The sequence below is a fragment of the Sceloporus undulatus genome, chromosome 2 (genome assembly GCF_019175285.1).
Source record: "Sceloporus undulatus isolate JIND9_A2432 ecotype Alabama chromosome 2, SceUnd_v1.1, whole genome shotgun sequence".
NCBI classification, from domain to species: domain Eukaryota; kingdom Metazoa; phylum Chordata; class Lepidosauria; order Squamata; family Phrynosomatidae; genus Sceloporus; species Sceloporus undulatus.
The window spans coordinates 10685338-10707623 of record NC_056523.1 but is presented as its reverse complement, the minus strand read 5'-3'; the positions used below and the strand labels follow the sequence as shown (position 1 = coordinate 10707623).

At 44.1% G+C, this 22286-nt stretch overlaps 3 protein-coding genes across 4 annotated transcripts in view; 1 reads left to right on the top strand and 2 right to left on the bottom strand.

Annotated features, from left to right (window-relative positions):
* The window catches only part of LOC121921979 (zinc finger protein 852-like), a 10440-nt gene extending 9528 nt beyond the window's left edge, over positions 1–912 (bottom strand). Inside the window, exon 1 of the mRNA XM_042450808.1 lies at positions 799–912. The gene's annotated coding sequence lies outside the window, so the exon portion shown is untranslated. The remainder of the gene's footprint in view (positions 1–798) is intronic.
* Positions 1–22286, bottom strand: part of LOC121921898 (zinc finger protein 397-like) — a 942727-nt gene that overhangs the window by 54478 nt on the left and 865963 nt on the right. The gene's annotated exons all lie outside the window — the stretch shown is intronic.
* LOC121921939 (zinc finger and SCAN domain-containing protein 23-like) lies at positions 8670–17510 on the top strand. The gene is made up of 4 exons (XM_042450702.1): positions 8670–8730; positions 11476–12448; positions 13279–13393; positions 16544–17510. Exons 2-4 carry the CDS (start codon positions 11615–11617, stop codon positions 17194–17196), a joined length of 1602 nt encoding a protein of 533 aa, XP_042306636.1. The 5' UTR covers positions 8670–8730; positions 11476–11614; the 3' UTR covers positions 17197–17510.

The window sequence follows — 22286 nt, the reverse complement described above, 5'->3', positions numbered from 1 at the left end:
ATATATATACACACACACACACACACACACACACACATACACATATAGAAGATTGATATATCTATGTATCCATCTTCTATATATATATCTTCACCAATAGTCCTTGTTAGTGGGGCAGGGAAAGGTATGATTGTGTATATGTGGAAGATGTAGACATATATAGATATAGATATATTAATCTTCCATATATAGAGGGGGGGGAGAAAGAGATTTACCCATAATCCCTTTTTCAGAGAAATGGATAAGGATATATATATATAGAGAGAGAGAGAGAGAGAGATTTCCATCTTTCATATATATATATATATATATATATATATTCACCAATAGTCTTTGTTAGTGGGGTGGGGAAAAGTCTCTCTGTGTGTGTGGAAGATAGATATATAAATACACACACATATGGAGATATATATATATATATATATATATATATGGAAGATGGATATATAGATAGATAGATCCATCCATCTTCCGTGTGTGTGTGTGTGTGTGTGTGTGTGTGTGTGTGTTGCTTGCCTCTGTCTCTCAGCCACCCAGGGACCTTTTCAGCCCCAGGGTGACCAGACTCCCAAGCTAGAGAAGGCTTTTAGATCTGCCCCCCCCGTGCTCTCTCTCCTCCCAGAGGGTGCATCTCTAGGTCAAGGCAGCAATCTCCCCCATCAGCTCCCTCTCTAACCACTGGGTACCACTGCCCTGGGGAGGTCTGGGTGGGGCTGCAAACCTCCTCCCTCCCAGGCTTCTGACCTAATTTCCCCTTGCAATGCAATGCAATGCAATGCCATGCCCTGCCATACTCACCCATCCCCTGCCCAAGAAGGCAATCCAGCAGCAGCAGGAGGACAGATTCCCTGCCTTCTCTGCCACTGTGGCCGCTCTAGCACTCTCCCTCTCGCTGGTCAATTGTTACAAACTCCTGGCATTTCCGAGGGATGAGCCCAACCGGAAGTGACCATCACACTCCTCCCTCCCTATTTCCTGTGCCTTTCTAGGAGCTCACACTTGTTTGATTTAACCAATGGGGGGGAGAGAGGCCAAGCTACCACTTCAGCATTGACACCTTGCAATTATATATATATCAACTGCATCATTATAGGAGTTTGAGACACCCACATGGCCAAGTCACACTCTCTCAGCCTCAGAGGATGGCAATGGAAAAAAAAACCCTCTGAAGAAACCAGCCATGGAAATCCCATAATAGGGTCGCCTTCTTGTGTGCCTTCGAGTAATTTCTTATGGTGACCCTGAGGCAGTCCTTCCCAAACTTTGATCCTTCAGATGTTTTGGATTTCAGGTCCCAGAATTCTTTATGGTTGGCTCAAATGACTAAGGCTTCTGGGAGTTAAAGTCCAAAACAGCTGCAGTACCAAACACTGCCCTATCATGGGGTTTTCTCAGCAAGGTTTGTTCAGAGGAGGGTCACCATCGCCTTCCTTTGAAGCTGAGAGAGTGTGACTTGCTCAACAAACCCAGTATGTTTCCTGGCCGAGCTGGGAATCAAACCCTGGTCTCCAGGGTTGTAGTCCAGCACTCAAAGCACTAAGTCACAGGTTGCCATAAGCTGCAGTTGGAGGCACATCGCAACTCTGGCACTAGTCTAACTCCCTTGGCTCCATCCTAAGGAACTTCGGGATCTGTAGTTTGGTCAAAGATTTGGAATTCTCTTTCAGAGAGTAGAATTCAGAGCCATATAACCACAATGATCTGGAATAGTAGTATGAAAAAAAGGGTCTTGAAGCACCTTTGTGGCTAAGGTCCAAAACACACTGCGGAAATAATCTAGTTTCAGACCACTTCAACTGCCCTGGCTCAATGTTAGGGAATTCTGGGAACTGTAGTTTTCTAAGACATTTTAAGCTTTGACAGAGAGCTCTGGTGCCACAATAAATGACAAATCCTAGGATTCACTAGCACTGTGCCAGGGCAGTTAAAGCAGTCTCAGACTGGATGATTTCTGCAGCGTGTTCTGGGCCTTTCTGGGCAAAGGAAGTTGTAGCATTGGCTTTCATTAATTTGGTCTGCTTCCTCAGATGCATCTGAGGAAGAAGACCAAGGCTATGAAAGCTTACACTACAATTTCTTTTGCACAGTTAGTCTCAAAGTCTTTGAGACTGAGCATCCATTGGATGGCAAATGCACTCTAGGAGCCCTGCTCCACATGATTTTACTTTAACTGCCATGGCAACATGCTATGCAGTCTTGGGGTTTGCAATTTGGTGAAGCACTAGAGCTCTCTGGTGATAATTCTAAGCACTGCTCCTGAGACTACAAATCCCATAGGATATCTCCATAGCCACAAGTGAAGTCATAGCACTACACTTGTGTACTGTAGGGTGAAAAGACTTTAGGGCGGTTAACAACAAAGTGTGACAAGACACTAGCCTAAACTTCATTGCAAGAACTCTCCATAGTGCTGAACCTATTTTGAGTCTGACTGTGCTGGACAGCTCCTTCAAACTGAAAGGTCAGGCTGCATCCACACAGCAGAAATTATCTGGTTTGACACCGCTTTAACTGTCATGGGGCAATGCTATGGAATTCAGGGATTTGTAGTTTGTTGTCACACCAGAGCTCTCTGACAGAGAAGGTGAAATGTCTCACAAAAATACAGATCCCAGAATTCCATAGCATTAAGCCATGGCAGTTAAAATGGTGTCAGCCTGGATTATTTCTGCAGTGCGGATGCAGCCTTTGTCAGAGAGGGTTCAGATATCAAGGAAGAACATTTGATAAAGAGTTGCAATTGTTTGCCACGTGATGAATTTTTATGTGACCATACTGAACTTCAGGTGAACGTAAGATACTTTGTGTTGGTTAGTTAGTAAAAGTTACACTTTGTTTATAGCTTCTGACTCAGACTGAATTGCTTTTAGCCACTAGTCAGAAGAAATAATTTTCTACCAAATATTCTTAAACTGGACTTGGGTCCCAATCTCTTATATACAGAGAGATGGTGGGAAAAGGGTGGAAATAAGGCAAAATGTTACTGACTGGGTGCCTTCTGAGGTTTGAAGAATGAAATCAACCTAAGGCACCGTCCGCACTGCAGAAATAATCCGCTTTCACACCAGTTTAATGGCCATGTCTTAGTGCTATGGAATTCTGGGAAGTGTAGTTTATTGTGGCACCAGAGCTCTCTGACAAGAGAAGGCTAAATGTCTCACAAAATTACACATTCCAAAATTTCATAGCATTGAGCCGTGGCAGCTAAAGCAGTCAAAGAGGATTACTTGTGCAGTGCAGATGCGGGCTAAGTCTTTAAAAAGATCCTATCACACCTGACCTTCATATGAAGCTGAATTAGGATACATTCACAAACTCTGGTCTATGGGCAAAAGGCCCATTCTCCCTCATGGGTCTCCCCCCCCCCCATTTTGGCATCATCCTGTTCAAACAACACATGGTACAAAGCCTGGCTCCGGTGCAAGCAGTCTGGATGACACCCATCATGTTTTGCACCAGAACCAAGCAGAACAAAGGTAAAACAAACACTCACCCAGATCTCCCAGGAAGGTTCAGAGTCCTCCGTTTCTGCACCGTGGCGGCTGTCTGCACAGACCAAGGTGACCAGAGGTCATCTCCGCAAAGGAGGGCAAAGCACCATCAAATGTAGAACATTCAAGAAACATGGAGGGAATCACAAATTAAAAGCTACAAACACTCATATAAATATAAACTCATGCTTCTTGGTCATGCTCCAAATGGAGGACATTTTGGAATTCCTCCTGGACAGAAGGTTGAAATGTAGGACATGTCCTAGAAAAGGAGGATGTCTCCCCTCCCCCGGCACACGGTCCCACTGAGCAACCCAGTGTGTCCACACTGTAGGTTGCTTGTTCTGAGGTCACAATGATGCCCAGCATATTACAATCCCTTAGCACACAGCTCTTAGGTGAGATTCTCATGCCTGCTTCATTGCAACTGTACTAATCTGGTGCCAAATCAGTGCTCTAGGCTGGAAACTTCCACCCGTTAATTTGTTCACCTGTGCTGTTTGGTTTGTATGGAAAACCTGCCCCCACCCTTGTCCCCAAGAATGAATCATAGAATCATAGAGTTGGAAGAGACCACAAGGGCCATCCAGTCCAACCCCATTCTGCCATGTAGGAGCTCACAAACAAAGCACCCCTGATAGATGGCCATCCAGCCTCTCTTAAAAAACCCCAAAGAAGGAGGCTCCACCACACTCAGAGGGAGTGTGTTCCACTGTCATAGTCCTTACAGTCAAGAAGTTTCTCCTAATGTTAAGGTGGAATCTCTTTTCCTGTAGCTTGCATTCATCATTTCCTATCTTCCCTATTCTTCCCTATTGTCCATCCTGCGCTCTAAGGTCCTCTGGAAGAAATCTATTACAGCCAAAAAAATCTAGGTTAACATCAGTCTCCCAGAGGGCCTTTTCTATTACTGCTCCAAAACTATGGAACAACCTGTCGGAGGAGACCCGTCACATTCCCACTCTGGTAGCTTTTAAGAAAGCACTCAAGACGGATCTCTTCCGGCAGGCCTTTCCAACTTAGTTACCCTCCCCAGATATAGAGATATTTGTCCCCTCATTTGTCTATTCTTCCCTGCCTATGTTTCTGCCTTTTTAAATGCTTTTAATGCTTTTAATGTTTTTTATACTATTATTGTTTAATTCTGTTTTAGTACTGGGAATGGGAGGGAGGGGAGTAAGTCAAGGGTTTGATTTTTTTAAACTCTATTGTAATTTGATGTATTTTACTGTTGTAACCCGCTCAGATTCTTCATGATTGGGTGGGCTAGAAATAAATCTTTATTATTATTATTATTATATTATTGTTTGTTGTTGTTGTTATCATCATCATCATTCCGTGTTCTAGTCTCTAGAGCAGCAGAAAACAAGCTTGCTCCATCCTCAATATGACACTCCTTCATATATTTAAACAAGCCTATCACCTCTTAACCGTCTCTTCTCCAGGCTAAAGATACCCATCTCCCTAAGTCTTTCCTCATAAGGCATGGTTTCCAGACCTTTCACCATTTTGGTCACCTCCTCTGGATACAGTCCAACATGTCTACATCCTTTTTGAATTGTGGTGCCCAGAACTAGACACAGTATTCCAGGTGGGGCTTGACCAAAGCAGAAGACAGTGGTGCTATTACTTCCCTCAGTCTAGACATTATACTTCTATTGATGCAGCCTAGAATCGCATTGGCCTTTTTAGCTGCCGCATCACACTGTTGACTTATGTTCAACTTGTGGTGTGAAAGATCCCTTTCACACATAGCCTCATTCAGCCAGGTGTCCCCCATCCTATATCTGTAATAATGAATATGTCACCTCCTCACCATACCCACACATTTTACATTTAAATACAGTTGTATTTCTATTACAACTCACCCTCCTCTCCCACCCACACCCATTTGTATATCTGTATATCCATAAAGGCTCCGCTCCATTCATCATAGGAAGTAGGCTGAAGTTTGCAAAATTTCTCTGTGATGCTACAGAATTCCTTTAAGAGTTTTAATGTAGATCTGAATTTAATTGCAAACAGAATATGTAAAGATCACATACATATTTTTAAGTGCAAAGGTAGAGGCTGAGTCTCCCTTATCCAAAATGCTTGGTACCAAAAGTGTTTTGTATTTTGATATTTTTCTTTTGATTTTGGAATATTCACATATACATCATGAGGTATTTTAGAGATGGTACCCAACAGTTCAAACACTAAATTAACTGATGTTTTGAATGCACCTTATACAGACAGCCAGATGGTAATTTTATGCATGATATGTTTAATACTTTTGTGTATGAAACAAACTTTGTCTACACTGAAACATCAGAAAGTAAAAGTGTCGCTATCTCCGCCAGCCATGTGGACAATTTTGGATTCTGGAGTACTTTGGATTTCAGAATTGCAGATAATTTATAACTTATTTAATTAATTTCTATGCTACATTTCTACAAGAAAGGGGCTTAAGGCAGCTCAAAAATAAAAGGAGACCCAACCTATATATCATTGCATAACAAAGTCAGGATTCTCAACTCAAATGTGATGCTGGAGGAGAGTTCTGCAGATATCCTGGACTGCCAAAAATACAAATAAATGGATATTAGAGTAAATCAAGACTGATCTCTCCCTAGAAGCTGAAATGACTAAACTGAGGATGTCATACTTTGGCCATAGCATAAGAAGGCAAGACTCACTGAAAAAGACAACAATTCTTGGGAAGGCAGAAGGCAGTAGGAAAAGAGGAAGACCTTTTTACAGATGGATAAACTCAGTCAAGGAAGTCACAGCCCTGCGTTCGAAAGACCGGAGCAGAGCTGTCGATAACAGGGTGACTTAGAAGTTTCTTGTCCAAGGGGTTGCCTTAAGCTGAAGTTGACTTGACAGTGGTTAACAACACAGATATTTAACTTAACTGCCTTGAAAACCAGAGCTTGGAAAAGTTCCATTTTGGATTACAGCACTCAGAATAGCTCAACCAGGACTCTTGAGTTAGCCTGAAATAGTCTAATTTATTTAGGAGTTACTTTTTTTTTTTAACCTTTCCTTCAGTGAGCTCAAGGCATACGTAGTTATCCTTATTCCCCACTAGGAGTCTGACAAGACCACAAGTTGAACATGAGTCAGTCGTGTGATGCAGCAGCTAAAAAAGCCAATATGATTCTGGGCTGCATCTTATAAAAATATTGTGTCTAGACTGAGGGAAGAAATAGTACCATAATTTTGCTTTGGTCAGGGCTCAGCCTGGAATACTGTGTCCAGTTCTGGGCACCACAATTCAAAAAGGCTGTTGGAGCATGTCCAGAGGAGGACAACCGAAATGGTGGAGGGTCTGGAAACCATCTCCTATGAAGAGAGACATAGAGGGCTGGGTATGTTTAGATGATACAATAGTCATGTATAAATATTTGAAAGATGTCATGCTAGCGATAGAGGAAATTTGTTTTCTGTTCCTCCAGGGACTGGGAAACAGAGCAATGGGATCAAACCACAGGAAAAGAGATCTCACCTGAACATTAGGAAGAACTACCTGATGGTAACAACTGTTCGACAGTGGAAGATGCTCCCTTGGAGAGCGGTGGAGTCTCTTTTCTTTGGCCATCCATATCCACTGATTCTTTATCCACAGATTCAAGCATCCATCACTTGCAAATATTTAGAAATATATAAAAATACCAAAAAGCAAACCTTGATTTTGCTATTTTGTATAAGGGACACCATTTGACTATACATTGTATCTAACAGGACTTGAACTTCCACAGATTATGGGGTCCTGGAGCCAAACCCCAGTGTATACTAAGGATACTGTAGTGTGTGTCCTAATTGCTGTAGGTTAGAAGCACTATATTCAGTAATTTGTTGGACACTTACGTAGAAAAAATGAAATGCATAGATATAGAATGGGGGAACACTGGCTTAAGGACACTATGTGTGAAAGGGATCTGGGAGTCCAAGTAGACCATATGTTGAACATGAGTCAGCAGTGTGATGCGGCAGCTAACAAGGCCAATGTGATTTTAGGCTGCATCAATAGAAGTATACTGTCTAGATCAAAAGAAGTAATAGTGCCACTGTATTCTGCTCTGGTCAGGCCTCACCTGGAATATTGTGTCCAGTTCTGGGCGCCACAATTCAAAAAGGACATTGAGAAACTGGAGCGTGTCCAGAGGAGGGCGACTAAAATGGTGAAAGGTCTGGAAACCATGCCCTATGAGGAACGACTCAGGGAGCTGGGGATGTTTAGCCTGGAGAAGAGAAGGTTAAAAGGTGATATGATAGCCCTGTTTAAATATTTGAAAGGGATGTCATATTGAGGAGGGAGCAAGCTTGTTTTCTGCTGCTCCAGAGACTAGGACCCAGAGCAATGGATGCAAACTGCAGGAAAAGAGATTCCTGAGAGTAAGGGCTGTTTGACAGTGGAACACACTCCCTTGGAGAGTAGTGGAGTCTCTTTTCTTGGAGGTGTTTAAGCAGAGGCTGGATGGACATGTGTCAAGGATGCTTTGATTGGATTTCCTGCATGGCAGAATGGGGTTGGACTGGATGGCCTTTCTTGGGGTCTCTTCCAACTCTATGATTCTATGAATAATGTTCTCTTAAGCAGCTATTTACTTGCACCATGCAAACAGGGGCATCAATAGGAGGATGTGGGGTGTGTATGTGCACAGCACACCAGGTGATAATCTAAAGGTGGGGATGGCACTCATAATAATAATAAAATGTATTTCTATCCCATCTCTTCAGCTCCTGGCAGAAACTGGTTGCAACATAGCCATTTGCAATCCTTTTAAATGATGAAGGGGTGGTGTTTGCAGGGTGAGGATTCAGTGGCAGGAGTAAAGAGAGTCCTCAGGGTTTGGTTTTTAAAAAATCTTAAATTAAAAATTAAAATTTCAATTTAAAAAAATTAAAAATGATTTTTACATTTTTTAAAATTTTAAATTAAATTAATTTTTAAAATTTTTAAATTAAAAACAATTAAAACCATGAAAATGGCAAGGAGTGCCACTCTCTCAGCCTGAAGGGTGACCCTGGCAGACCCTGGCCCTCATCAAAGGGACTTGGAGGCATCCAACCCAAGGGGGGCTTTTTTCTCAGTGCTTTGCAAGGGTTACATTGAGGAAGTGCCTCTTCCTAGAAGGGGCCGGATGTGGTGCGGGGGGGCGGGATGTAAACAGAGGACGTCACTTCCGGCCCCGCCTCCCGTGGGAAAGTGGCCTTTGAATTTCCCAGGCTCTGCTTTGGAGGAGCCAGGCAGGTGAGCCCAAGAGAGAAGGAAGGAAGGAAGGAGGAAACCTTGGGGAAAGAAGGGAGAGGAGGGTGACCAAGTGAGTGGGGGGCCCAAGGCAGGAGCAGAGCCTCTCCCCAGGCACCAGGGTTGCCAACTTCTGCACTCAGCTGGGCTCCTCTGCTCCTGCCATCCTGGTCCATCCTTCCAGGCTGGGAGGGGGGTGGAAAGTTTTCCTTGAGCCTCCTTGCTTTGTTGGTGTGTGCCTCCAAGGCTGCATCCACACTGCAGAGATGATCCAGGTTGGCATCACTTGAATTTGGTGTGCCTTCAAAACTTCATCCGCACTGCAGAGATGATCCAGGTTGGCACCACCTGAACTTAGTGTGCCTTCAAGACTGCATTCACACTACAGAGATGGTCCAGGTTGGCACCACTTGAATTTAGTGTGCCTTCAAGGCTGCATCCGCACTACAAAGATAATCCAGGTTGAAAACTTTAGTTTTGTTGCTGTGTGCCTTCAGAGCTGCATCTACACTGCGCAGATAATCCAGGTTGATATGGCTTTAGTTTTGCTACTGGTGTGTGCTTCCAAGGCTGCATCTACACTGCAGAGATAATCCAGGTTGACACCACTTTAACTTTGTTGTGGTTGTATGCCTCCAAGGCTGCCTCCACACTGCAGAGCTAATCCATTTTGGCACCGCTTTAATTTTGTTGTGGTTGTTGTGTGCCTCCAATGCTGCATCTGCACGCAGAAATAATCCAGGTTGAGAAAGTTCTAGCTTGGCTGCTGGTGCTGTTGTTGTTGTTGTTGTTGTGTGCCTTCAAGTCGTTTCTGACTTCTGGGTGACCCTAAGGTTAACCTGTCATGGCAAGATTTCTTCACAGATTTCTTTAGCCTTTGCCGCCTTCTAAGGCTGAGAGGAGTGTGACTTGCCCAAGGCCAGCCAGTGGGGTTCGTGGCCAATTGGGGAATTGAAACCTGGTCTCCAAAGTCCTAGTTCAGTTCTCAAACCACTAAGACATGCTGGCTCTTTATTGTGGTCATAGACCAGTTTAATCAAAAATAACAGATTTTACCCTTAAATGTTGTTTGTTGTTGTGTGCCTTCAAGTCGTTTCCGACTTACAGTGACCTTAAAGTGGTGAACCTATCAAGGGGTTTTCTTGGCAGGATATTTTTCAGAGGAGGGTTGCCCTGGCCCTTCTCTGAGGCTGAGAGAGTGTGACTCACTCGAGGTCAGCCAGTGCGTTTCCATGGCTGCACAGGGATTTGAACCCTACTCTCCAGAGTCGTAGCATAGTGTTTGAATGTTGGTCTACAACTCTGGAGACCAGGGTTCGATTCTTACCTTGGGCAAGTCACATGCTCTCAGCCTCAGGGCAAATCTTGCCAAGAAAGCCCCGGAATATATTTGTTTTAGGGTTGCCAGAAGTCAGAAACAACTTGAAGGCACCCAACAACTACAACAAAGGAATTCAAATAACATTTGGGGCAGCCATGTTAGTAATATAGCTAATCCAATAATATCAAAAATCCACCAACCTGTGATACCTTTTTTGGGCCAACCAAAATGCACAAAACACATGCTGCAAGCTTTTGAAGCTCTGCTGGCTTCTTCATCAGGCAAGGTGTTAAAAACCTTACAGCAGAAAAAAATGGAAGATGTTAGTCCTAGGCCTGCATTTTGCTGTCTTTGTTCTTGATTCAAATGATATGGAGGGGTGTCTCTTGCAGGCCATGTGGCACCTGGGAGATTCTCAAAGTCCAGGAAAGGTAATATCCACTTGCAACACAAAAGGATGCTTCCCTTGCAATCCAGGATGTCTCCATCCTTTGTGATTTCCCAATAAATTCTCATGCTTAGTTTTTTTTTGTAGGCTTTTTGGGCTATGTGGCCATATTCTAGAAGAGTTTATTCCTGACGTTTCGCCAGCATCTGTGGCTGGCATCTTTAGAGAATTCTCTCCACATTTCTCTGAAGATACCAGCCACAAGAATAAACTCTTCCAGAACATGGCCACATGGCCTGAAAAATCCACAAAAAACTATGGGTGCCAGCCATGAAAGCCTTTGACTTCACAAATCCTCATGCTTTTGCATCAGGAAAACTTTAGGTGGCTGAGATAAAACAGGTAGAAACTTCAGATAGGAAGGTCCCAGTCCACTGGCTCTCTCTTTAGGTGTGTGCCTTCAAGTCGTTTCTACAATATGACAACCCTAAGACAAACCTATCCAGGGGTTTTCTTGGCAAGCTTTGTTCAGAGGGGTTTGCCATTGCCTTTCACTAAGGCTGAGAGAATGTGGCTTGCCCAAGGTCACTCAATGAAGTTTGGAGAAGAGAGCATCCTAGCCTAGGGCTGCCTTGACAAGAGTCAGAGAAGGCTTTCCATTGCCTTTCTCTGAAGCTGAGAAAGTGTGATTTGCCCACTGCTTTCCATGGGCAAGTGGGGATTTGAACTCCACTTTCCATGAGTTGCAGCCCAACACTCAAACCGCATCACTATGCTGTCTGTCTCCAAACCTCGGCCAAGGCTAAGAATCTTATAAAATTAAGTATTCGAAGCAGATAAATCTTTCAGTTTCAGGTTTTTCCACATTTCATTTTTAAAAAATATTCAAGGTCTTTCCATTCTGCACAAGAAGGAATTTGCATATTCGAGGTAAATTCGTATCAGAAATAAACTCAAACCATAAATAAATTTTCAGCCATCCCTAGCACCTATCTCCATATTTTTTCTGGTTATGGCTGATGCTCTGTCTTTATTTCAGGAAGACACCATTTCCTTAGACTGCCTCCGTTGTTGCCAGCCCACTAGATTTCCTTGCTTCAGGAATACAGAAGTTGGCACTGTTGCCACAGTCACCTGAGGGCACTGAAACAGATTGCATTTGCTCTGAGAGAGAAGAAATGGAGACAGAATCGAGAGATGCCTCATCGTCATCGTCTGGCCTAGTGGAGGCTGAGAAAGAGAAGGGGACAGCGACAGAAGAGCGAAACCGAACAGGGCCACCTGTGGCAGTGAAGGGAGGAGGAAGGAGCCATCCCGACATCCCCCCAGAGAGTATCCGGGACTTTTGGGAAAGAGCCGTCCCGGATGACTTGGCCCGCCAACCACGCAAAGGCCTGCAGCAGCGATGGGAGTCTCAACTTCAAGAATTTCTCAAGGCCCTCGAGTCTCCTCACACAGAAGGGGACAACCCACAGCTACGGGGACCTCTAACAAGGAATTACACTCGGCCTACCATAACCCACTTCAAAGGAACGGCCAGGTCTAGCCAGCAGCCGAAAGGCGAGAGATCCTCCCAGCTTCTGCCCAGCTCAAGTAAAGAAGGTGACCATGCCGTCAGATGCCCTCCAGCCAAAGGCAAGCCCGAGGGTCAGAAAGCCAAGCGTTTGATCCTGGGCCAGGAGGTGAGCAGCTTGCATGAAGAATGCCGACTCTTCAGGCGGTTCGGCTACCAGGAAGCTGAGGGTCCTCGCGAAGCTTGCCGGCATCTCCGGAGGCTCTGCCACCAATGGCTGAAGCCAGAAAGGCACACCAAGGAACAGATCTTGGAGTTGGTGGTCCTGGAGCAGTTCCTGGCTGTCCTGCCCCCGGAAATGCAGAGTTGGGTCTGGGAATGTAGTCCTCAAACCTGTACCCAGGCGGTGGTCCTGGCAGAAGATTTCCTACTGAGGCAGCAAGAAAACCAGGTTGATTTCCTACTGAGGCAGCAAGAGAATCGGGTGCAGGGAGAACAGGTGGGGGACTTTGGTCTAATTCTTTTCTGTTAAATAATTAAGAATCTGTGCCAGCTTACCTCTGGCCACCTCAGGATCCAGATCCAGATCGACCTTCTTCCCCATCCCTGATTAGTTCAACCTATAGATTTGGGGATTCACCTTCCTCCAAATGTCAGTTTGAATAGAGTTTGTATGTGTGCAGTCACAGCAGGGACAGCTTTCACAGACTGTCCTGCCTCATAAAACTGCTGTGCATTTCTTTCATATCCATTTAGGTTTGAGGAAAGATGGAGTGAGCAACTGCCAAGAACTTGTAAGACAGCACTGGCCTCTTGGAAACCTTGGAGGGTTGATTGTTGCCCCTCCCCCCATGTAAATGGGGGGGGGGGGCTCAAATGCTCTAGAATACTACATAGAAAGCATTGGAGAAACAGCTGTGCCATGTTTTCACACACACCTTGGGCTTTTTTTGGCTCAGAAGAGGCCTTTCATGAAACGGGAAGTAATCTAGAGGTCAAGTACTGTGTCAGTTCCCCATTTTTTACCAGAAAGGCTTCTCCTGGGCCTAAAACAGCCTAGGGGACAACTAGAAATATAACAAAATTATCTCCCATGCATCCCTCGGCACAAAATTTGGGGAGGGGCTGGAGAAGGCACCAAAACTGGCTCGGAGGACACTAAGGGCTTGCTTTACATCCATATCTCTCCTTCCCTTTTTCTTCCTTTTCCTTGATTTCTGCTGTGTTCATTTGCTGCCAGTAAAGTTGTAGAAGAAAGTCTTGCATTCATCCGCACTTCCCAACTCTGCTGCACTTGTCCCTTTAATGGATTCCTTTCTGCTGTTTCAGACAATTGGTCCATTTGAAGAGGAAGACTTGGCGGAGAAGGCTGTGTTGGACACCTGGAGGAGGCCACATTTTGGAGAGATAAAGCCAGAGGCTGAGGTGGATACTGACCACTTGGGTAAGGGCCTCCAGGTGTCACATCATGCTGATGGTTTAACATTCCTAAGGAAAATGGAATGTGTGTAGCAGTCCTTTTCCTTGCCATATAGTATACAGTGTGCAAAGGGATCTTGTAGCACTTTGAGACTAACTGAAAGAGAGAGGTTGGTAGCATGAGCTTTCATAGCCTTGAGTCTACTTCCTCAGTTGCAAGGAAGTAGATTCAACTCTGTGAAAGTTCATGCTACCAATGTCTCTCTTTCAATTAGTGTTACAAGATCCCTTTGCATACTGATTTTCCAGACTAACACAATAATTTATTTTTTATTTTATTAGACTAACACAGCTATGTCTTTGAGTTCTACCATATTGTTTACAGCTCTTATCAATACATCTAGAAGACAAATATTGTCAGAGCTGGGAAATGTACAGGAAAAGGCCACTCTAATGAGCAGTTCCTCTCTAAGGCACGATTATGGTGTTTGGAGATTTTTTAACTTTTGAAAAAAGTTTTAAAAATAGGGTGCATCTACACTGTAGATACAGTGCAGTTTGACACCAATTTAAGTGCTGTAGCTTTATCCTATGGAATCCTGGGACTTGTACAAGATCTTTAGTGTTCTCTGCCAAAAAGTGCTGATGCAGCAACAAACTAAAAATCCCAGGGATGGAGGCTGTAGGGTTGTAGGATGGAGCCATGGCAGTGAAAGTGGTGTTAAACTGCATTATTTCTACAGTGTAGATATACCCCTAGACAGGAATACACAACTAAAGCACTCTCAACAGATGGCCAACCAACATCTGTCTAAAACCCTATAAAGAGGGTGCCACTATCTCAGCCACCCATGTGGACAATTTTGAATATTGGAGTATTTTAGGTTTCACAATTCTGGATAAGGGAGCTTGAACCTGTAGTACCATTGTTCCATTTTAACTGCTGTGCCTTAATCCTATGGAATCCTGGCATTCATAGTTTGGGAAAGCATGAAGAGTGTACTGTTACACTTGTGTCCAACTATGTGCTTCCCGTTGGGGTGACCAGTTGACCATTGTATGAACAGGGTACTGTTAGGCCTTTGATCCAATACAGTATAGTTCTTTTGTTCTTAGGCAATGATACTTGAATGTTCTGGGCTGCTCTTATCCTCATGAGGATATACCATTATGGTTAAGTTGTTGTTGTTATCTGCCATTGAGTCAAGCCCAGCTCATTCTAACCATGTGGATTAGACATTTCCAAGCTCCCCTGTCCTCCACTGCTCTGCTTAGGTCCTGCAAATTCAGGCCCATGACCTCCCTGATTGAGTCTATCTTCCTCTCTTCCTACTATCGTTCCCAGCATTACTGTCTTTTATAGTGAGTTGTGCCTCCTCATGAGAGAGTCCCTTCCCCTTTTGTGTCATGTCTTCTTAGATTGTAAGCCTGAGGGCAGGGAACCGTCTAATTAAAAGATTGTATGTACAGTGCTGTGTAAATTTACAGCACTATATAAATAAAGCTTAATAATAATAATAATAATAATAATAATAATAATAATAATAATAATAATATAATAATGACGTGGCCAAAGTACAACAGCCTCAGTTTGATCATCTTGGCTTCCAGGGAGAGTTCAGGTTTAATCTGCTCAAGGACTGATTTGTTTGCCTTTTTGGCCATCCATTGTATCCTCAGCACTCTTCTCCAACACCACAGCTCAAAAGAGTTTGTTTTCTTTGTAACCACTTCTTTCATTGTCCAGCTGTCACATCCATACATGGTGATGGGAATATGATGGATGATCCTTACTTTAGTGTTCAGTCATATATCTTTACTCTTTAGAATCTTATCTAGTTCTTTCATAGAAGCCCTTCCCATTCCTAGTCTTCTTCATATTTCCTGACTGCAACTCCATTATGATCAATATCTGATCCAAGGTACAGGAAATCTTTAACTGTTTTGATTCCCTCATTATCAAGGTTGAATTTATGTAGATCCTCCATGGTCATTCTTTTTGTTTTCTTTATGTTCAACAGTAAGCTGCCTTTGTACTTTCTTCTTTAACTTTCCTTAGTAGTTGTTCCTTCCTCCTATCTTCACTCCTCTTTCTGAGCCTAAACCTGCTCTTTGGATGATATTTTCTGCATACAAGTTAAACAGATAGGGTGATAGTATGCAGCCTTGCCTGACCCCTTGCCAATTGGAAACCATTCTTTTTCTCCGTGTTCTGTTCTAACAGTAGCCTCTTGTCTCAAGTACAGATTTCTCATCATATGTATTGGCAATTCCAATTCTTTAAGAGCATTCCACAGCTTTTCATGATCTATTCTATGCAGTCAAAGGCTTTACTATAGTCTAGAAAGCACAAATTGACTTTCTTCTGGGATTTTTTTGTTGTGTGCCATTAACCACTGTATGTTTGCAATATGGTCCTTGGTGCCTCTTTCTTTCTTGAACCCTGTTTGCACCTCTTGCACTTCTGGGATTTCTCTCTCCATATATGATTGGAGACTATGCTGCAAGATAATTTTGCTTGCATAGGAAATTAATGCTATGGTCCTATAGTTACTACTGCTTTTGTCAACAGGAATAGTTTTTTGTGGATTGATCGTTTCCAATCTGTTGGCCATCATTTTGTTTCCCACATTTGTTGGCATATTTTAGTTAATACTTCAGTTGATTCTGTCTGTGTGAATTATATCAGTTCAGTTTGGAATATCATCTGTTTCTGGCAATTTATTCTTTCCAATTTCTCTTAGCACAGCTTCCACTTCGCTTTCTAGAATTTGGGATTCATCTTTGTATGGTTCTTCATTCCATGTGTCATTCCTTTTATCATCACTTTTATATAGCTTTTCTGTATTTTGTTTGCACTGTCTTTTTATATCTTCTCAGTCATGTAGTATGTTCTTTGGGGGGCAATTAGCTTACACATTGTAAACTGCTTAGGGAGTGCTTATGTGCACTGGTAAGTGATATAGAAATGTACTTGCTACTTGCTATTCTTCTGATGATAGAGCATCTCTGTCCTTGGTTTCAACTTCCATTTGAGTTTCCCAAATCTTGTGGAAAAGGTCTCTCATTCTTCCTTTTTTGTTGTTTTCTTCTATTTCTCTGCATTGATATTTATAGTAGTTCCCTTTATCCTTTATAATTTGTATCCCCCTTTTCTGTTTGCTTATTCCAACAGGTGAGGAGAAGCTGTGCAGGATGGAGAAGAATGATGCTGGAAACTCAGCTGAGACAGATTTCCATTGGATGTTGTCAGGAAGAGTTGAACAGAACATTCTCCCCTGTTCCAACCGAGGGGAAGTTTCTGAGGTCCTGTATGGAAGCTGCCTAGAGAGGGAAGGTGGAAAATTTATTAACTCCCAGGGCACCTATGAGGACCTGGATGAAAGCATCTTGCAACAGGGAATGCTCCCTAGCAGTGAGAAGGACAGTGCTTGCCATGTGTGTGGAAAAGTCTTCCGTCGTCGGTCCAACCTTATTGCGCACGAGAGAACCCACTCAGGAGAGAGGTGGTACAACTGCTCAGAATGTGGGAAAAGCTTTGTCAGCCGCGCTGCCTTCCTCATCCACCAGAGAGTGCACACTGGTGAGAAACCCTACAAATGCTCTTACTGTGGGAAGGGCTTCAACACAGGTTCCAGCCTTACCCGACATAAGAGAATCCATACAGGGGAGAAGCCGTACAAATGCCTGGATTGTGGAAAGCGCTTCAATGATTACTCCAACTTCATCGTGCACAAGAGGATCCACACAGGGGAGAAGCCATATGAGTGCTCCATTTGTGGGAAGCGGTTCAGTGACAACTCAAACTTTATTAAGCACCATCACTGAAAGGCAAATGGTTCTCATGCTATTGTTTCGAAGAAAAACGAAACAAAAACAAGGAGTTAACATGCCTATAAAGTAACCTCTTAGGACATCGTAGAAGCATTGCCTGCTGAGATGGGGCTTCTGTGTGAGACTCATGGCAAAACTGTGTTCTCCACAGCTTCTGTTGCCTTGGCAAGCAAATGTTTTCCCCCCAGGAACCTGTCCCAAAGATACAGAGGGAGGTAGTGGGTAGAGCTTTCCCAACCCAACTTCTGTTAATGTAGCCTGTTTGTAATAACTTCTCCCCTTTATACACACACAGAGACACACAGAAACTAACATCTTGTTTATGAATCACAATGTTGTAAGTTAGACTTAAGGCCTCTTAGCTATTTCCTAATCATATTTACAATCATGGTACCATTGCCATGATTGTAAATGACTCTGAAACCTACTTAAAATCTGATCAGCTGCACTGAGAGATGAAGGTTTGCAGTGCTGGTGAGCAGGGGACTGATGATACAGTTCTCCTTTCCCTTATACAGGGGATCCATTCTGGAACCCCCACCCCACGTAAGGGGGAAATCGCGTATGCTCGCACTCCATTGAAAATATTGGGATGTGTGCATGTGGCATGGCACACGCGTCGGACACACGCATTCATAACATTGTGCTGTGGCTTCAGCATATGATGCGTACTCAGTGTACTTCCAGCTATCTCCCACTAGCTAGCCACAGTGCGCAGAGGAGCTGTGACAAGAACTTCTGCTCCTTGCGCTGCAGTTTGTTTACGGGAGGTGGCTGTACATGTCTTTTAGCTTCCTGCTCACCAGAGATGCAGAACTCCATCTCTTGATGTGACTGGTTGAATTTTAAAGTGGGTTTCAGGAGGCACATCAGGAAATGGATTCTAGCCACAACATTGGTCTCTTTCACTGCCTGCGATTCAACCATTTGCCCTGAACCCTGGATCATGTGCAAATTTTCTTTCAACCGAATGCTGCTGTGGTCATTCATCCAGCAAGGAGCAAACAGAATCCTTGCAGGTAGTTGAAGCCTAAAGGCTATGGCAAAGTTCCTACATTGCCCAGTATAGCATAAGCAGTCTACAGGCAGAACTCTGCCATATCTATCTGATCACTACCCTCAGTACTCATTATTTTTCTGCAGTAATCCCTCTGAACAGCCATTCCATGAGTGGTAGAAAGTAAGGGCATGGATCAGAGAAGTGTCTGGCTGTGCCTTGTAGCCAGATGCAGAACAGTGACATTATCTGCTGGGATCTTGGTGGAAGATATAATCAGTCTGCATCTGGCTATGTAATGTAATCTGGTTCTTCTCCAATCCCCTGTGCTCTCCATCAGTCCTGGAACGGCCATTAAGTGGGGTGGTCACAGCAAAACAGACTCCTGGGTGGCAATTTGGTTGTTGCAGTGGGGGAGAAAGTAATACCAACCTCCACAGTTATATACAAAAAGACATATGCAATCATAAGGTGGAGTTATACGTTCATAGGTCCCTAACAGAATGCCAGCCTGTGATGGCTATCTTCTTGAGTGGGGTAAAAATTCAACATGAGTGTTGAAAGAAAGCCAGAACTAGAGCTATCCAGTTGCTCTCCTAAAAAAACCCAGCCAGCCCAGGAAGGAAGTTGGAAGAGCTGAAGTGGCTCTGGTTACCAAAGGACAGTCAGTCTGCCTGCCTGCCTGCTTGCCTGCCTGCCTGCCCCATGATCCCTACAACAGGGGTGAGTTAGGTAATCTTAGCTTCTGGACCTAGTTGACCCCCTTCTTAAAATAACAATCAGTTTGGGGGCTCTTAAGCACAACACAATTTTAGCATTCCAATGCCACTTTAAGCTGCTGGGATTCCACTCAGTGGATTTCCGGGGTTTGTAGTTTCCTGGGGTATTTAGAGTTCTCTGCCAGAGAGTTCCAGTGCTTCTTCAGGCGACAAATCCCAGTATTCCATAGGGCAGCATTTACACTGTAGAATTAATGCAGTTTAACACCACTTTAACTTCCCTGGCTCAGTGCTATGGGATTTGTGTTTTTGTGAGATGTTTTGCCTTCCCCATCCGACAGCTCTGGTGCCACAACAAACTACAAATGTGAGGATTCCATAACAAGGAGCCCTGACAATTGAAGTGGTGCCAAACTGCGTTAATTCTGCAGCATGGCAACAGTTTAGGATGTTGTCTGAGCAGTTCAAAGGGGATCGATGTACTCTAATTGTGCAGTGTGAAAGGAATCCTACTTCCTTGCTTCGAAGGCAACCTAAGGTGATAATGCTGCCTTTAGGAGCCTTTCAGTTCATTCTATTGAGAGGGGCTCTGTATGTTGGTTCTAAAGTCCAGTCATAATGGCACCATTACTCTGCACCGTACCCCTGGGATGGCGTGGTGATCTGACAGTCTGTAAAATAAGAAATCTGCAGCTGAAGTAGGATCCTCTCCTACTTTCTCTGCCTTCATTGTTATGTTACCTGTCCCATAGCTGGAGTGGACCAAAACCATAGCTCTGCAGAAGGTCCCAGGTCCCATTCTCAGTGCCGTCAACTAAGTCTGAAACCCTGAAGAGCCACTGCCAGTCAGTGTAACTCTGAGGCAGATGGACTGATTTTCTGCTTTGGTATAAGACAAGTCCTTACTAGAAAAGGGCTGTGGCTTAGGGGTAGGATGTTGTATGTAAAAAGTCCCTGCTGTCTCTAAGTCCATAGAATTGTAGAGTTGGAAGAGACCCCCAAGGGCCAGTCAGTCCGTCCTCCTTCTGTCATAAAACAAACCAAGGACCCCCGCAGATAGCCATCCAGCCTCTGTTGAAAAGCCTCCAAAGAAAGAGACTCCGCCACACTCCCAGGCAGCATAATCCAATGTCAAACAGCTCTTACCATTGGGAATGTCTTAGTGATATTTCGGTGTAATCTCTTGTCCTATAGTTTGAATCCATTGCTCCATGTCCTAGTCTATGGAGCAGCAAAAGACCAGCTTGTTCCTTCTTCCATAGGACATCCCTTCAAATGTTTAAACATGGCTATCATGTCACCTCTTAACTCCCTCTTCCCTGGGCTAAACATAGCTGGATCCCTAAGTCGCTCCGCATACTAGTAGAAGAGGCAATGGATTCAAACCCCAGGAAGAGATTTCACCTAAACATTAGGAGGAACTTCCTGAGGGTAAAAGCTGTTTGATGGTGGACTATGCTGCCTCGGAGTATGATGAAGTCTTTTTCGTTGGAGTTTTTTAAACAGGCTGGATGGCCATCTGTTGGGGGTACTTTAATTGCATGGCAGAACATGGTTGGAGTGGATAGTTCTTGGGGTCTCTTCCAGTTCTGTGATTCTCTCACCTGCCAAAGAGCTTGGAAAAATTATCTACATGTGCTATAATGCCCAGAATCCCCAGCAGGTGGATAGCCACAATAGCATGACCACCACTAATGATGGGATTTGAGAGTTGTATTTCAGAGAGGTGTTTTCTCCAGTTTCTGACCTGCTGCTTGACTCACTCTACCTTAGAGTAGAACTGATACCAAAGCAGCCGTTCCTTGTCATTTCAAATTAAGGTTGGCCCTTTGTGGCTTTGACTTTTGTGGGCTTGATTATTTGTGGTTTTGATTATAATATATTCTCTGTAGGATTGTTTTAAGTTGTCCAGAGCAATTCTGCCAGATGTTGACCATAGAGTTGTGCTGGAGGTCCTAGAAGTTCCAAGAGAAAACACTTCTCTAGGCAGTTGTAAGTTCTCCAGTATGATTCTGTGATCAGCTTGACCATAGAGTTGCACTGGAGGATCTGGAGATTCCTAGAGAGGTGTTCTCTTGGGTAAAAATAATAGTGTCCTTCACCCCTAACCCCATCAAATGTGGAGGGACCACAGTAAGTGTCAGAGAGGAAGTGAGAAAATACATTCCCCTCCCCCAGCTTTGAAGGTGGGCTTTCCCCAACCTAGTGTTCTCCAGGTGTCTTTGATTACAGTGTCACTTCCTGGCAAGACAGCATATCCAGTTGTTGACAGTGATGATGGCCATTGTAGTCCCAGCACATCTGGAAGGCAACTAGTTGGGGAGATGTCCTCTTGTGTAGCATATGGGGCTATGATAGTTGTGTAGGTGGATTGAGAGAGCCAGTGTGGTATAGTAGTTTGAGCACTGGATTATGCCCCTGGAGACCAGAATCTGAATCCCTGCTTGGCCATGGAAACCCACTGGGTGACATGAAGTCAATGGTTTTCATGGCCAGCATCCATAGTTTTTTGTGGGTTTTTTGGGTTACATGGCACTTGTTCTAGAAGAGTTTGTTCCTGATGTTTTGCCAGCTTTTATGGCTGACATCTTCAGAGAAATCTCTGAAGATGCCAGTCAGGGATGCTGGTGAAACGTCAGGAACAAACTCTTCTAGAACATGGCCACATAACCTGAAAAACCTACAAAAAATCACTGGGTGACCTTGGGCAAGTGACTCTCTCAGCCTCACAGGCAAAGGCACCCCCCCCCCAAGAAAAAGTCTTGCCAAGAAAAGTCTGCAGTAGGGTTGTCATAATTGATGGCACAAGAAGAAGAAGAAATCTGGATCGGTCTCCCTTCTAGTCACAAAACTAAACAGCTCTGAAAGGGAATCCCAGTTAATCCTCAGATCCAGAGCAAGGATGGTCAACTGTGGGGGGGTGGGGGCCTGTTTTATGCCCCAGTATTCCGTGGGGCTCACATATATTGCCAAAATGTCCCCAAACCCTGGAAGTGTTCAGAAATCATAGTATCGTAGAATCACAACAGTTAAAAGGGACAGCAAAGGCTATCCAGCCCAACCTCCCATGTAGGAATAAACAACTATAACAGTTGTGAGAGATGCTCTTCCAAGCTCTACTTAAAGACCTCCAAACGCCATTTATTTCCCATTAGTTTGTGTTTTCATCTCCGGTGCAGCAGAAAACAAGATCACTCCATTCTCTACATGACATTATGATTTCACAGAAATAGTGTAGTAGTTTCACTGTTGGACTATAACTCTGGAGACCAGGGTTCAGTTCCCTGCTCAGCCTTGGAAACCTGCGGATGACCTTGGGCAAGTCACACCCTCTCAGCCCCAGAAACCCCCATGTTAAGTCCGCCTTA

Bases quoted from the DNA above. Each gene is read 5' to 3' on its own strand.
- LOC121921939 (XM_042450702.1), top strand. From the start codon at position 11,615: ATGGAGACAGAATCGAGAGATGCCTCATCGTCATCGTCTGGCCTAGTG. The intron at 12,449-13,278 runs GTGGGGGACTTT...CTGCTGTTTCAG, and splicing joins ATCGGGTGCAGGGAGAACAG to ACAATTGGTCCATTTGAAGA. The intron at 13,394-16,543 runs GTAAGGGCCTCC...TTATTCCAACAG, and splicing joins GGTGGATACTGACCACTTGG to GTGAGGAGAAGCTGTGCAGG.